This window comes from Doryrhamphus excisus, linkage group LG3, assembly GCF_037039965.1.
Source record: "Doryrhamphus excisus strain RoL-2023G ecotype Guam linkage group LG3, RoL_Dexc_Guam_v1.1, whole genome shotgun sequence".
NCBI lineage: Eukaryota > Metazoa > Chordata > Actinopteri > Syngnathiformes > Syngnathidae > Doryrhamphus > Doryrhamphus excisus.
Window position 1 is genome coordinate 24,777,749 of NC_136359.1, and position 17,469 is coordinate 24,795,217.

At 39.9% G+C, this 17,469-nt stretch overlaps 1 protein-coding gene across 1 annotated transcript; it reads right to left on the reverse strand.

The window, feature by feature from the left end:
• Window positions 1-1,431: 1,431 nt before the first annotated feature.
• On the reverse strand, window positions 1,432-16,646 carry mamdc2a (MAM domain containing 2a). Its single transcript, XM_078789279.1, has 14 exons — window positions 15,383-16,646; window positions 15,153-15,278; window positions 8,611-8,733; window positions 8,385-8,512; window positions 7,555-7,639; window positions 7,326-7,463; window positions 6,998-7,254; window positions 6,575-6,668; window positions 5,221-5,367; window positions 3,436-3,701; window positions 3,263-3,359; window positions 2,958-3,104; window positions 1,778-2,037; window positions 1,432-1,575 (listed from the first exon to the last, which is right to left on the reverse strand). The coding sequence occupies exons 1-14, from the start codon at window positions 15,408-15,410 to the stop codon at window positions 1,432-1,434; spliced, it is 2,040 nt and encodes a 679-aa protein (XP_078645405.1). The 5' UTR covers window positions 15,411-16,646.
• Between the last annotated feature and the right edge of the window lie 823 nt (window positions 16,647-17,469).

Here is a 17,469-nt window from a genome sequence, read left to right on the forward strand (position 1 = left end):
TTTCAAAACTGAATTTTCCGTTAAGTTGTGTTGTTGTTGACTAATATTTAAATTTGTTTGCCACACAACTAGGAGACATGGGTTCGATTCCCCCCTCGGGCATCTCTGTGTGGAGTTTTTCGCCATGCTTGTGTGGGTTTTTTGCGGGTACCCCGGTTTCCTCCCCCATTCCAAAAACATGCTAGGTTAATTGGCCACTCCAAATTGTCCATAGGTATGAATGTGAGTGTGAATGGTTGTTTGTCTATATGTGCCCTGTGATTGGCTGGCCACCAGTCCAGGGTGTACCCCGCCTCTCGCCCGAAGACAGCTGGGATAGACTCCAGTATGATGTAGTGCGGGTTATTGTGTGTAGCCGCTCTATAGGAGACCACTTATCATTTCAACCATATACCACTGATGTCACTTCCTGTCCTCTCCCGCTCCTCCAGTACCGGAACACATTTACAGCATCACACAGAAGTACAAGTATTATTAATCTTATCACGGTTGAGTCTGGAACCAATTAACCACGAGAAACGAGGGATCAGTGTAAATATTTTCATCTGTGATTGATGAGTTTTCCTGAAATTTTTGACTTTGCTTTTATTTGTCATGTTTACAAAATATTAGTAATATTAGTAATATGTCATCCATGAATTGTGTGTATACCTTGAACAAATAGTAACAAAAAAATTTGTGCTGCTTTACACAAGTACAGTGGAATCTCGGTTAGTGTCTTTTTCGTTTTTTGTTGAAAGAATTTCTTATTTGGTTAGAGTACGTCTAACGACGCTAACCAAGGTTCCACTGTACAATACACACCATGAAAGTTCATTTTATTTGTAAATGATACATACAGTAGAAAATGAATCAATAGACTGCTCTCCCAGTGCAATATAATAGATAACAATAGAATAATGGAATTATTGAGCTATAACAGGGGTGTCCAAAGTGCAGCCCTGGGGGTCATTTATGGCCTGTGACTGTTTTTTATTCTCTCTTGGCACATTCTTAAAATACAATAAACAAGAAAAGGTTTTAAAAAATTGAAAAATTTGAAGTAATTTTACAAGAATAATGACAAAATATTAAGAGAATAAAGTCAAAAGATTAAGAGACAAAATAGCACAAAGTTCAAATATTTAAAAAATGTAATAATTTTAGAAGCATAACTTCCTTTGTCGCTGAAAGCTGAGATGCAGGCTTTTTTTTTTTTTTTTTAATATAAAAACGCATCCTTTAATTTTTCAATATGCGGGCCAGGGTGGAAAAAGTTTGGACACCCCTGATCTACAAGATCCAATGTGTACTAACAAAACAACACGACTCCTTCTGCTTTTACACCTCATTAAAATACTCGTTAAAGTACTCGGAAGAGCCTGAGGAGGAAATGATGTCATCAGGACCTGAGAAGGAAGAAAAAGCAAGCGTCACTATTCCACATGTCAATCAAACCACGTCCTCCAATAAACGCAACACTAGATTTGTACACATGGATGTATTTGTACCTTCACATGGAGCGCTTTTAAAGCGGACGTCGTCGATGGCAATATCGCTCCGCAGGGACGGACCTCGAATGGCTTCAAAGACAATCTGAAACAAACGCACACATCATCGCTCCACCCCGACCAATCACAATAGAGTAGGTGTGTTTGGGGGAGGAGACTACCCAATCCCATAGTTTTAGTCAAGAGAACTTCCATGTACACAATTTTATATTTATTTTATGGCAAAAAAACTGCATGGAAACTCCATTTTCACACGTGTACTTAGTGTGTACTTAGTGTGTACTTACCCGGTGACGTAAATGACAGTGGTAGTCCACGGCGGCCCTCATCCAAGACACGCTCTGTTCCCCACGTCGCCTCCACAGCAGCGTGTCGCCTTCAATGTCGCTACGACGCAGGAGAATGCGTAAGGTCCCCGTGCCGGATCCGTACATGTGGTAGTAGAAGATCAAGCAGTGAGGGCCAGAGGAGCCTCTGAGGTCCCACGTCAGCAAGCGGGCCTTGTTGCCAGGACGCAGGTGTGACGCCTCCATGTACATGAAGTAACCTGAGGGAAGCAGATATAAATACATAAAGCATGAGTCACATGACTTAGTATTTCTGCTGTTCCAGACCTGACCGTGAGGAGTGAATTTCCACGAAGTAGCCTAAATTTTCAGAGTTAGACCATAGACCATAAACCTGTTTATGACCTTCATTTGGAATATTATTAGAGCCTTACATCTCCAAATTGTACATTTTTGTCATGTATATGTATATTTGCATTATTCTGTGCATGTAAAACTATGATTATTGTCTATAAAATGTGTCTGAAATGGATGGAAAATTTTCTTTGGTTAGAGTCCGTTTTGGTTTGAGTCGGACCTTCTAGAATGGATTAATAACTTTAACCAAGGCACCGCTGTACGATATTATTACTACACACAATTCTACAAATCTGAGCACTCCGTGAACGAATAATTAACTCCTTCGCTCCCAAAGAGGTATTAATACTTTATTTTTTTACATGAGAGGTACAAAGAGGTGATGATGCAACTCCACAATAGAAGAGAGCAGTTTGATGCAGTTTTGAGCTGAAAAACCAGCCACAAGGTGGCAGAAGTGCATTTCAGAAAAGCAATTGGAGTTGGTATGCTGGAGCCTATCCCAGCTGTCTTGGGGCGAGAGGCGGGGTACACCCCAGCCAATCACAGGGCACATATAGACAAACAACCATTCACACTCACATTCATACCTATGGACAATTTGGAGTTGCTAATTAACCTAGCATGTTTTTGGGATGTGGGAGGAAACCGGAGTACCCGGAGAAAACCCACACATGCATCGGGGAACACTCCACACGCCCAAGCAAAGAATCGAACATCCATTAACCCAAGAACACAATATTCTGTGTCAAAATTATCAAACATGGCCGACAATGAGGGGGATGGCTTATGAAAATTGTCTGGGATTGAAGACAGAACTCACCTACCCCAGTGGTGTGGTCTCCTCTGGGTCCCGTATAAGACGTAGGGGTGTGGCCTCGGACCCGCAACCAGTCAGCTTGGTCTTGTGTCTTCTCCTGAATGAAGCCACAAAGTCCACTTTCAAAATCACACTGACCCGGGAGGGAACCTGAGGAGGTCATAGAGTTCATGTTCATGGAGAGTATGTTGCTCTGGTATAGGTATAGGTATAGCATGGTATAGGTATAGGTATAGGTATAGGTATAGGTATAGGTATAGGTATAGGTATAGCATGGTATAGGTACCATGAAAGCTAACGAGGTGTACCTTTTGGTATTCCACAATCCCCCAGGCTGACAGTGATGTCATCAATGGCTACCAGGCCACATTCCCAAAAGTTACTACAAATGCTGACAAACACGATCTAGGAAAAGGAAAAGGATTCATCATCCATTCATCGTGAATCCGTCTGTGTCAACCTCTCAGCAAGCATCACCTACCTTGGACACCATGGGCTTGATGTAGGTGATCTCCACCTGGGTCCACACGTCACTAGAAGTGTCTGCCAGGCTCCAAACCTTATCTTGGCCCACGTTGTTCTCATCATAAATATAAAGAACCAGTGCGTTGTCTGCCTTCCTGAATCCATGAAGCAGGTAGTAGAACCTCAAGCAGTATTTGTGGTTGCCCGGTAAGAAAGGACCGTGAAGCCGACCCACGTAGCCTGGCATGGAGGAAAAGCGGGTGTTTGCCAGCAACATGCCACCTTTGAAGAAGTCAAACAGGGAACAATGGGATTGGTGTTAGAGAAATACAATATAAGGAATATATATCCTTCCTTCCTTCCTTCCTTCCTTCCTTCCTTCCTTCCTTCCTTCCTTCCTTCCTTCCTTCCTTCCTTCCTTCCTTCCTTCCTTCCTTCCTTCCTTCCTTCCTTCCTTCCTTCCTTCCTTCCTTCCTTCCTTCCTTCCTTCCTTCCTTCCTTCCTTCCTTCCTTCCTTCCTTCCTTCCTTCCTTCCTTCCTTCCTTCCTTCCTTCCTTCCTTCCTTCCTTCCTTCCTTCCTTCCTTCCTTCCTTCCTTCCTTCCTTCCTTCCTTCCTTCCTTCCTTCCTTCCTTCCTTCCTTCCTTCCTTCCTTCCTTCCTTCCTTCCTTCCTTCCTTCCTTCCTTCCTTCCTTCCTTCCTTCCTTCCTTCCTTCCTTCCTTCCTTCCTTCCTTCCTTCCTTCCTTCCTTCCTTCCTTCCTTCCTTCCTTCCTTCCTTCCTTCCTTCCTTCCTTCCTTCCTTCCTTCCTTCCTTCCTTCCTTCCTTCCTTCCTTCCTTCCTTCCTTCCTTCCTTCCTTCCTTCCTTCCTTCCTTCCTTCCTTCCTTCCTTCCTTCCTTCCTTCCTTCCTTCCTTCCTTCCTTCCTTCCTTCCTTCCTTCCTTCCTTCCTTCCTTCCTTCCTTCCTTCCTTCCTTCCTTCCTTCCTTCCTTCCTTCCTTCCTTCCTTCCTTCCTTCCTTCCTTCCTTCCTTCCTTCCTTCCTTCCTTCCTTCCTTCCTTCCTTCCTTCCTTCCTTCCTTCCTTCCTTCCTTCCTTCCTTCCTTCCTTCCTTCCTTCCTTCCTTCCTTCCTTCCTTCCTTCCTTCCTTCCTTCCTTCCTTCCTTCCTTCCTTCCTTCCTTCCTTCCTTCCTTCCCATTCCTTCCCATTCCTTCCCATTCATTCTCTACCGCTTTTCCTCACGAGGGTCGTGGAGATTGCAGGAGCCTATCTCAGGGTTCTATTCCACCCTCGGCCATCTCTGTGTGGAGTTTGCATGTTCTCCCCGTGCATGCGTGGGTTTTCTCCGGGTACTCCGGTTTCCTCCCGGGTACTCCGGTTTCCTCCCACATTCCAAAAACATGCTAGGTTAATTAGCCACTCCAAATTGTCCATAGGTATGAATGTGAGTGTGAATGGTTGTTTGTCTATATGTGCCCTGTGATTGTCTGGCCACGGCTGGGATAGGCTCCAGCACCCCTCGTGAGGATAAGCGGTAGAAAATTAAGGAACACAGCGCGCCATATTATAAGTTTCCTGAAAAACGTAAGCAAACTGAGGCACAATTTTGTCGTAGCTTTTCAAAACACACCATTGTGTATTTGATGTGTCCTTGGTATTTTGTGTATACAGTGTGAGTGACGTAAGTCAGTGGTTTTTGTCACACACCCACCCAGAGGAAAGACATAGGACGTGTATCGGTGTGTGTATGTCATGTGATGTCATGTCGTAACAACGCGGTGTCATGAATTTCCACTTTCATTCACCTGTCCCGGTCGTATGGTCTCCGGCTCTGTAAGCGTTGGGACTGATTGAAACTCGACTCCATACTTTACTCTCAGCTCTCTCCAAGTAGTACAGACACATGCCGCCCTCAAAGTCACAGTTGGCTACAGAAGGGTCCACATTGGCTTCTGGGAAAGAAAAAAAACATGGCGCATTGTATCAAATTAAACAAACCATAGGTTATGTCTTTGTGTGTGTGAGATGTGTAGTACTGTACACTGGTCACTAGGTGTCAGTAATGTTATATTAATCAGACGATAGCCACCAATGATAATGTGACTCTCCCAATGTTATGATGCCTTATTATGTCTACCATATTGGGTAATCTAATCTAATGTAAATAAACAATATTTAGAAGGTTTTCTCTGCTCTATGTATGAAAATATTCCATTTCTAAATCGGGTCTGGAACCAATTAACCACGACAAACCTAGGGCAAACTTTCTTAACATGCATTGCCACAATGGGTTAAAAAAATTTGCGGAGGGGCCATCTATATATAGGCGTCATCAAGCTGAATCATATACTTGCTCACGGAGCAACAAAACAAAAACACAACACATCCACAGCACGTTAACGCGTCACATAAATCAACAGCAAAGCGCTAAACATAACATTCATTCATTCATTTTCTACCACTTTTCCTCACGAGGATTGTGGTGGTGCTGGAGCCTATCCCAGCTGTCTTCGGGCGAGAGGCGGGGTACACCCTGGACTGGTGGCCAGCCAATCACAGTGCACATATAGACAAACAACCATTCACACTCACATTCATACCTATGGACAATTTGGAGTGGCTAATTAACCTAGCATGTTTTTGGAATGTGGTCCCCCCACATTCCAAAAACATGTCCGGAGTACCCGGAGAAAACCCACGCATGCATGGGGAGAACATGCAAACTCCACACAGAGATGGCCGAGGGTGGAATTGAGCCCTAGTCCTCCTAGCTGTGAGGTCTGTGCGCTAACCACTAGACCACCGTGCCGCCACTAAACATAACATGTAACTTAAAAATGTAATTTCCAAATGCCCTCAAGGCATGCTGGGAAGTTCAGCTGCAACAAACAGCTACCAAGCATGCCTTGCGGTGGGAATATATGGGTGTTTAGAAATGTCTGGAGGCCCTGATGTGGCTCGCGGGCCGCAGTTTGCTCATCTCCGACCTAGGGTTACTATGTTTACAATATACCGAGTGGACAAGATGGGAGAAATACTTTTTTTAATGCTAGTTTTATGCTAAATAAACAAAGCATTATCCTCTTTGTAATGGCAGAATGTGGGAATTTCATAATAATATTGTTCTACTAAATCCTAAATCCAGATGTGTCTTCTCACCTGTGTCAGCATGGCAGAATTCAGGGGAAAAGGAGATGTCATCGATGGACACGTATCCGCCTCTGGCACTGTTAAACGCCGCCTCAAACACCAGCTGTTCAAACACACACACACACACACACACACACACACACACACAGTAACGGGGAAAGGAAGAATAAATGCATGAAGAACATAAATAACGCAGATGATACACTAATGGGTGTGGCTTTATTGCTGTGATTAAAGTGAAAGATTAATTGCGAAGAGCAATCATTTCTTAATGGAAAAGTTGAGTAGAAATCTCGGCGTCAGTGCAGCACTAATGTTATACAAGATTTTGCGATTTTCCGATATCGATACCGTGCACATCCAGTATGTGTGTGCACTGTATAAAAAATACAGTGAAGTGTACTTTGAAGTGTACTTTGCTCCAACACTGACCTGTAGGGGTTGAGGGGCTTTCATGTCGACATTAACGAAGGTCCAGCCGGACGTGACGTAGACGTCTGGTCTCCAGATCTCCTCGTAGTGGCCGAGCTGATCTTTGGTGAAAAGCGTGAACATGTTCCCTCTTTCCTGGTCCCGATGGTAAAAGAAGGACAGGCAGCCGGCCATTGGCGCGCTGGTTACTGGTGACATGAGTTTGGCAACTTCCTGGAAGTGCTTGGCGTACAAAGAGTCTGCATACATAAAGTGTCCTGCAGGAAGACATAAACATCATAACATTATGTAAGAATCCTAAAAAGGTTGACGTGATGATGACGTTTACCTGCGCGTTTTCTTTCGCTGACATGGTCAAAGAGGTTGGATTGGGGTCCAGCAGTCAAACTCCCGCCAACATACCAGTTGATGTTGGGGTTCCAAATGTTACTGTAGCCACACAGGTGATGCTCCTCAAAATCACAATCTGGTGACCAAACAATCATTTGCCATTCTTTTCTTGCCGACCAAGCTCAGAATGACCGATGATGACATCATCAAACATAATTATTCATTACCAAGACAGTAACCGGGGACAATGTGAACTTCAAAGATTGCTACGCTGTTACTTGGACCGCGTTCTGCTTGTCCATCCAACAGAATCTGCAACAAAAACGACAAGAAATGAGATCCAGCATCAGCATCATCATCATCATGTTGCACGTGGATAGCATTCTATCATCTTTATCGGATGTCCTTTTATGCACTCGCACGGTGGGTTTTCGCAGGAACCACAAAATCCAAAGAAATACAGCTGAATAGGTGCAGATTCTGGAAGATCTATAAAGCTTTGTGTGCTGGTTATTGTGTTCAGCTGCTCTATAGGAGTCCACAACTCAATACAAAAGGACCGTTTACACCAGGGGTCTCAAACACGCGGCCCGCGGGCCAAATGTGGCCCGCAGGACACCAGTTTGAGGCCCCCCGCCTTGATATGAAAGTTTAATGTAAAGTTTGATATGGATGCTGTATGGTATCATGTACCCAGAAAAAATTATTACGTTTGATTCATGTTCATGTTAAAGGTTAAATAACTGTTAATAGTTATCCTCCCTATCCGTGTGGAAGTGGTAAGTTTTTGGCTATTTAAGTTGAAAGGAAATAACTTGAAGGCTACCGTTTAGGTCGCTAGCTCTCTAGTTTGCGAGTTAGCATGTGTCTCAAGACCCTGCAGTTGCGCAATATGGACTGCCCCCCAAAGTCCAATATGTATGAGTGCTGGTGCATCGAGTTTCACTCCCATGCTGAGGCCTGTCCTTTTCTTTGGCGCACATCATACTCGGCCAGTGTATTTATATGCCTAGTTAATACATTTACGGGACCACAAATGTGATTCTACTGTGAATACCTGGTAGCTGACTGTGCTGTTGGGTATATCCACGCTGGCAATCAACCAGCTGTCAGACGATTGGTTGGCTGTCCAAAGCGTGTAATCAAAGTTATCACCTTGTGGCCGAAGGTGGAGCTGCAGCAAACCTTGGATGGATGGAATAGAAGGTTCCAAAAAGGGCGGTGTGAAGTGAGTTATGTCCCATAATCTTATATGTAATACTAAATGTAAACGAATGTCAAACCTTGTCCGATGATCTGATACACCAGCCTGACGCAGCTCCAGTCCTGGTGGTCCAAAACAGGACTAAGAAGAACGGCCCTTTCCTGACCACGTAAAGAGGATGATTCCACTGTTATTAAATGCCCTACAACAATAAAACACACATTTAGATGATGCAAGATCATTATTTCAATCATAGCACAAAAATGTCATCTCAAATAAGAGACACATCATAGAACCGTTTACACCAGGGGTCTCAAACACGCGGCCCGCGGGCCAAACGTGGCCCGCGCAAGTTTGATATGGATGCTGTATGGTATCATGTACCCAGAAAAAATTATTACGTTTGATTCATGTTCATGTTAAAGGTTAAATAACTGTTAATAGTTATCCTCCCTATCCGTGTGGAAGTGGTAAGTTTTTGGCTTTTTAAGTTTAAAGGAAATAACTGGTGTAGATTCTGGTTGAAGTTCCAGTACCTGCACTGGCCACACTTTTTCTTGTTTATGACATTAAATAAGACAGAAGAACGTTCATTTGTATCATAATAATAATAATAATAATAATCATAGCACAAAAATGTCATCTCAAATAAGAGACACATCAAAACAATTGATAGTAAGAGACAAATGGCAATAAAAGATTTAGTGAGTAATTAGACCCCTAAAAGTAGTCTTTTTCAAAAAAAAGTGTCTAGGGTTAAATCTAGTGACTTTTTCTTGTTTATGACATTAAATAAGACAGAAGAACGTTCATTTGTATCATCATCATAATAATAATAATCATAGCACAAAAATGTCACAAATGTCTCAAATAAGAGACACATCAAAACAATTGATAATAAGAGACAAATGGCAATATAAGACACAAATGATAATAAGACACAAATGGCAATAAAAGATTTAGTGAGTAATCAGACCCCTAAAAGTAGTTTTTTTAAGTGTCTAGGGTTAAATCTAGTGACTTTTTCTTGTTTATGACATTAAATAAGACAGAAGAACGTTCATTTGTATTTCTAAGTGTTTGGCTTTTTATGTTTTTTTGTCTCTCCCAGTGTCCATTACACAAAAATTATACAACTACGCAATTACAGAAAGTGTAAAAATACTTGTCATGCGGCCCAGTCTCACCCAGACCCTAGCTCCAGTGGCCCCCAAGTAAATTGAGTTTGAGACCCCTGGTCTAGATTCTGGTTGAAGTTCCAGTACCTGCACTGGCCACACTTTTTCTTGTTTATGACATTAAATAAGACAGAAGAACGTTCATTTGTATAATAATAATAATCATAGCACAAAAATGTCATCTCAAATAAGAGACACTTCAAAACAAGACACAATTGATAATAAGAGACAAATGGCAATATAAGACACAAATGATAAGACACAAATGACAATAAAAGATTTAATGAGTAATTAGACCCCTAAAAGTAGTATTTTTCAAAAAAGTGTCTAGGGTTAAATCTAGTGACTTTTTCTTGTTTATGACATTAAATAAGACAGAAGAACGTTCATTTGAATCATAATAATAATAATAATCATAGCACAAAAATGTCATCTCAAATAAGAGACACATCAAAACAAGACACAATTGATAATAAGAGACAAATGGCAATCAGGGACTAATGGCAATATAAGACACAAATGATAAGACACAAATGACAATAAAAGATTTAGTGCGTAATCAGACCCCTAAAATTAGTCTTTTTCAAAAAAGTGTCTAGTGTTAAATCTAGTGACTTTTTCTTGTTTATGACATTAAATAAGACAGAAGAACGTTCATTTGTATCATCATCATAATAATAATAATCATAGCACAAAAATGTCACAAATGTCTCAAATAAGAGACACATCAAAACAATTGATAATAAGAGACAAATGGCAATATAAGACACAAATGATAATAAGACACAAATGGCAATAAAAGATTTAGTGAGTAATCAGACCCCTAAAAATAGTCTTTTTTTAAGTGTCTAGGGTTAAATCTAGTGACTTTTTCTTGTTTATGACATTAAATAAGACAGAAGAACGTTCATTTGTTTGGCTTTTTATGTTTTTTTTGTCTCTCCCAGTGTCCATTACGCAAAAATTATGCAACTATGCAATTACGCCAGTCTTGTAGGAAACAATGAACGTGTTTGTGTCAATGCCTCCCACCTGCAGCTGCAAAGTAGTAAAACTACAGGAAAGAGTGTATTACTTATAAAATAAGAGTAGGAAGTTTTCCAATTCCCTCTGAGTAAGCAGAGGATCTTTATTGGACATAAAGACAATTTAATGGACTGTGTAAATCATGTTAGGAAAAGGAGAATGTAGAACCTTATAAGGTGAAATCACCATAGCATGAACCTACATCAAGAGCAGCCATGGTCCGCTACACACAAATTAGCATCGCATTGCTTGTCACGTAAACACGCCATTCAACGTTCATTCATACACTGACAGTATTTAATATCTAATACAACATCTTTCTTCAGTTTCTCCACTCAGTAGAAGAAGAGGCAGCTTGCTGACATAAACATTTTTTTTTTTGGTGCATTAGGGTGACCACAGCTGCTTAAGCGCAAACATGTGGTACAGATTATATAAAAGAAGAGCAAAGTTAAAGACTGCGGCCACAATTTCCCCTGAGTAAACGTTCAAGTGCTGGCAGCAAGCGTCTCTCAATAACAACAAAGGAAGGACAACCTGGACATAAACACTCTTCTCCAGTTTACATTGGAGGAGCCGTCCGTGTTTACACTCCAGGCTGCTATTTTCTTCATTGACCAGCATGCATGAGCGAGGGGTACTGCTTTGTACACGACTAGTTTAGAAAATTATTGTTTACTTAGCGTCAACCACTGACATACACACAGCGGTACATGTGGTATTGCAGTAATATCACATGTATTTTGTGTAATGCCCGTAAAATGCAAAGAAAGTGGATCATTTTAAAGCAGGGGTCTCAAACTCAATTTACTTGGGGGGGCACCGGAGCTAGGGTCTGGGTGAGACTGGGCCGCATCAGGTTTTCCCCCCAAAAAAAAAACAAAAAAAAAACCGCATTTATTAAAAACAAAAAAAAATTAAAAAACTTCGCTTTGGTTCAAATTTTCTACAAGAAAAGCTCTGATAAAACATTCCACTGTTCTCAAATATCTTACTTTTTATTTTTCTGCACAAAATAAGATGAAAAATAAATAAACAAATCAAGAATAAAGAAAATCAATCAATCAGTAATAAATAAATATAATAATAATAATAAAAAGTTAAGAAAGCACATATAGTTGGTGGGTAGACAAATGATTTTTTTCATATTAAAATGAACAAAGCATTATTAGAGCCCTGTAGACATGACAAAACACGACTATAGTCACATTTATACTCTTTTTATTTACAACATATTGCGCAACTGCAGGGTCTTGAGACACATGCTAACTCGCAAACTCGAGAGCTAGCGACCTAAACGGTAGCCTTCAAGTTATTTCCTTTCAACTTAAATAGCCAAAAACTTACCACTTCCACACGGATAGGGAGGATAACTATTAACAGTTATTTAACCTTTAACATGAACATGAATCAAACGTAATAATTTTTTCTGGGTACATGATACCATACAGCATCCATATCAAACTTTACGCGGGCCGCACTAACATTAAACTTTCATATCAAAGCGGGGGCCTCAAACTGGTGTCCTGCGGGCCACATTTGGCCCGCGGGCCGCGTGTTTGAGACCCCTGTCTTAAAGGATAAAGATGGTATCTTTGAACATGTGGAAGGATCTACTCCTGTGAAATGGACAGTGATAACTGATAATAGCAGTGTAGTGCTGTGTTGCCCTCCTTTCCGATTTCGTATGTTTATGTTTGTCACACCTAAATGTTTCATATCATCAATTTAATATTAGTCAATGACAACACAACTGAATACAAAATGGGTTTTTTTTTTAAAAACCTGTGTGGTCTGTGTGAAAAAACTTTGACCAGGCCACTCCAAAGTCGTCATTTGGTTTTTCTTCAGCCATTCAGAGGTGGACTTGCTGGTGCGTTTTGGATCATTGTCCTGCTAAAGAACCCAAGTTGGTTTCAGCTCGAGGTCACCAACACATGGCCGGATATTCTCCTTCAGGATTATTTGGTAGACAGCAGAATTCATGGCTCGATTTCTCACATAAAGTGTTTCAGGTGCTGAAGCAGCAAAACAGTCCCAGGCCATCACACTACCTCCACCATATTTTACTGCTGCATTACTTTTACCCAAAATGTAATAGGTTAAATGTTTGTTTCTTCTGTCTGACAAAACTGAAACAAGATTTTTTTTGTTCTCAAAAGGCTTCATACAAAAACTGCATTTTATAATCAGCTGTGTTGTCATTGGCTAATATTTAAATTAACATTAAAGAGTGACAAATACTTGTCCAAAGTAGGAGAAACACTGCAACCTCATTTCATCCCAATCTTTGGTCTCAGGGCCACTGCAAAGAATGGCACCCAACACAAACATCCCCTTTTAAACCACTAAATCTTCCTTGGTTCTTATATTGGCGCGGACGACTCAACTTACCATGGCAACCAAACACCACCATCTTGGTTTTATGAGCCTATTTATTCCACAGTGTGTGTATTTATTCCACAGTGTATTTAGCAACCATCTCCAAGGCTGGCCTGGTGGTCGGAACTACTTTTATCGCACACCGCTTGGTGGTCCATGGTGAAGCTTCTGTTTGGCTAAGACGCGTGTTGCCTTTCCTTCGTGAATATGCAACCAAACTGCTGATAGCACACATGTAGAAAAATACACGGAAAGCAGGTTAAAGATTGCTCCTGAAGACAGACTATCTTTTTTTTTTACATTGGACAGTGTGTGGTTTCCATGCAGGCAGCAAAGGCAGGCAGTGGAAAATGAGAGAAGTGGGTGGAGCGGGTCAGAATGTGAGTAATGTGTCACTTTTATAATGCAACAAATCCAAATTCATTCAATTATCGAACTGCAGAAGACAGCTCTAATGTGAGGCGTGGGATCCGTGCAAGAACAGTTTGTGGTGCAAAAAATGGGACCTTTATACTTTTTTTATGCACTTTTCTGACCTATGAATGTCGTTAGAATATTGTATTCTTGTGTTAAACGATGCCAAAGTTTCAGATAATGAGGTTATGTGAGCCCTGAAAGAAGTTTGGGATGGCTCAAAATGCTCGGTTTCAGTGGGCGTGGTAAAACTGGAGGTGTGTGATGTCACACGTGGACGGGCTTCCTTATATGGGCGTGCGCTGTGGGCCAGGTACACTCTCCTCCCTTCCCCAAGCTCTGCTTCCCCCCAAAAAACATGCAGTGACCACATTACACTTTACCGATGCTGCAGCTAATAATGCTAAAGCTACTTACCATTGAGAGACGTCTTTAAGTAACCTCTTTACTTAGGAAAACTTCGGACTGTCCACTTTCGGATCGGATTCAGGACCCAACACATATGTCTATATGTTAAAAGCCGACATTTTAAAAAGATAAATCGCTGTTTATTATCAACTCCTATGAAGTAGCGACAAACACCGGAAGTCCTCCTAGGCAGCGGAGTGGGCGTGCCTGGAGGCGGGCAATGAGTGGATTAAATAAAAACAGACAGTTTTCCCAAGAAGCACGAAATTCAAAGAAATTCAGCTGGAATAGGTGCAGATTCTGAAAGATCTAGACAGCTTTTTGTGCTGTTATTGTGTGGAGCTGTTCTTTAGGAGTCCACAACTCAATACAAAGGGCCAAAAAATGAGCATAATAGGTCCAATTTAAGATAGAATGGACCCTAACCCCTAAGCCCCTACTAAAATTTTTTAAATATTTTTATTAATTTTTTAAATATTTTTTTATATATAAAGAGATTTTTTTGTAATTTTTTTTTTGTAAAAAAAAATTAAAAAAAAATCTCTTTTTACAAAAAAAATCTCTGATAAATTCTTAAAATAGGGCAAAAGCAGGCTAAAGGTCCCAATTTTTTTTTATTAATTTTTAAATAATTTTTTATAGATTTTTTTTTTTTTACAAAAAAGAGCTTTTTTTTTACAAAAAAAAATCTCTGATAAATTCTTAAAATAGGGCAAAAGCAGGCTAATAAGCAGGCCAATAAGCAGGCTAATACTAGCCTACTACTACTACTACTACTACAGAATAATGATGATAGTAATGATAATAGGCTAATTTATAATATAATAATGATTATTATATAATTAATCACTGTCCACTGGACAGAATGGTTGCAGAGCTTGAACAGCAATTTTGCAGTGTAGATTGTGTGTACTTAGATTGTGTGTATTTAACGGTGGCCTAAAACTATTGAGTATACTTACTAAATCTGTCCAAAAGTGGGAAAGTTATATCCCGGTTCTTGTTCCTTATTTGTTTTTTTTATATTTAGATTTTTTTATGTCTACTACATTCATTCATATCCTGTGCATCTCCAGGGGGCTAAGAGAAATCTGATTTAAAAAAAATCCAATGAATACAAAAATATTGTGTGCTGGAAAAGTTCCATATTTGTGTTTGGACTCATATACCCAAGTGACATACTGCAAACACTTTCAAGTACTTCAAGTAGTACCTTGCTGATTGATGTTCCAGTTGTCATGCGGTGCGTGTGAAGTATATCCACAGGTGTTCGTGTCAAAAGTACAAGATCCAGGAAGTACTTCCTGCTGCGTCAGGAGTATTCCCCTCAGTAGAAAAACTGTCGGTAAAGACAAGACACCACAACATAAACAATTGCTCTGCTACTTTCATCTGGCAGGTATTTGTGTAATATATATATATATATAGATATATAGTACTTACCCTGCACAGTAAAATACACGACGTTCATCGCTGCAGTAAAAATACCCTTCAGTACTTTGGAGACTTGATGTTCTGATCCCGTCCCAATAAACTTTCCATGGGACAAAACACTGACTCACACTCGTCTGCAGCCTCTCCACACCAACGCATCAAAACATGAATGACAATACATGAATGCATGAATGCATGAATTCATACATGGATACATGCATGCATGAATACATAACTGGATGAATGCATGAGTTAAGACATTGAAATATTTCATTTTTGGAATAAAACTCAATGGTGTAACCACATTGTCAAACTGACCTGTCAAGAAGCCATCTTCATCAGAAAAAGCCTTGACCCAAATATAAGACAACTTAAAGACAAGGAAAGCTTTTTCATGACATATATATTTCATTTTATTCATACATTTCTTCAGCGAGTTCTACTGCATCTGAGTAAGAGGAAGAAAAGCTCAATATTAAAGTACTTTGGCGCCTCCTGCTGGTTTCTATGAGTATAGACATAGACATTCCGTTGGCAATTTCACTGCTGTGTTATTGTGCAATGACAATAAAGAAAGTCTATGAGTATATACTGTAGTATCGCTTCACCTTTTTTTTCCAGTTTTCTAATATTTGGGTCAATACAGTATTGGATTTTTTTGACACAGAAGCAAGAAAATGTCAACATTTGGATTTACTACATGTATGATTTTCACTTTTTTCAATCATTATTGCTCTCATTAACACAAACAGGTTTCCCTCAAGTCTGAACATCCTGCAGAAAATACATCTACAACTAGGATTCCTGATATAAATTTGGAATATTTTCACAGTTGGAGCATAGAAATCATGTTTATGATTTCTAAATACAGTTTTTAACATTATTAGAGCCCTCTAGACATGAAATAACACCCCTATAGTCACGTTTACACTCCTATTACCCAATGTAGTAGACATAAAAAAAGAAAATAAGACATGTATGACATCAGTTTTAAGACTGGTGCTTGTGTGTGTCGCTGTTAATGTGTTCCGCTGCTAAGTGAGCTGAAGGGAGGGCAGATGGTAAATAACATCTGGGGTTCAAAGTTGAGCATAGCTTAGCGACAGCGACTCGTACCTGGTTTTGAGAACATTCAAATGGGCAATACAAGCCTGTTGTTCCGACGATCAAGTCTGGTGCTTGTGTGTCTCAACCCAACGTTACAGTAACATGACCGAAACCTAGTGACCTAAGTGGAATACAACATATCATCATACATTTGAGATTTCACTTTCATTCATTCAATATGTATCTTTTATGGATTGAAGATAAAAACAGACTGATTTATAATATATTTTAGAACAAAATAAAAATGTGAAATTCAAAGCACAATGTGATTACTGTACATAAAAACTTTAATAATTCAAGTTTGTAAGAATTAAAAATGATTTAAAATGAATAACATAATTGGTATTATTTACTATTATATATTAAACTGTTTATCTTTAATAATCATACAATATATGCATTTTTGTCCAGACTTTAGAAAGACTGTATGAACCGATTGAGAAATGCCAATACCTCCCTGTACAAAAAGAGTAAAAAAAAAAAAAAAAAAAAAAAAAAAAAGAAGCGCAGAGAGTATAAAAACACTTGCATCAACAAGTCCACCATTGCAAAAATGTAACTCACCTTGTTTCATAGAATAGATTCAATGTGTTATGCTAAAATAGGCTGGGTTGGGTGCACTTCAAGTTTACATGGACATTAAAAATGCTATTTACTGTGACAAATATATATTCAGCGGTATGAAAAAGTTTGGGCCCCCACTGATCATTTTCAAGATTGTCCTTTATAAATCATTGGTAGTTGGGATCAGCCATGTCAGTTAAATATATCATACAGCTGACCAACACAGTGATAGATGAGAAGTGAAGCCACCTTAAATACCATTTGTCGTGATTGGCTTCACGTGTGTATGTAGGTCAAAGGTCAATGAGCTTACCAAACAAATTATGTGTTCCAAAAATTTGTGTTAGAGGTATTCAAATCAATAAACCAACAATGGCGGCCAAATTTAGGCACCTGTTTACTTTTGTTTAAATAATTATGGCACA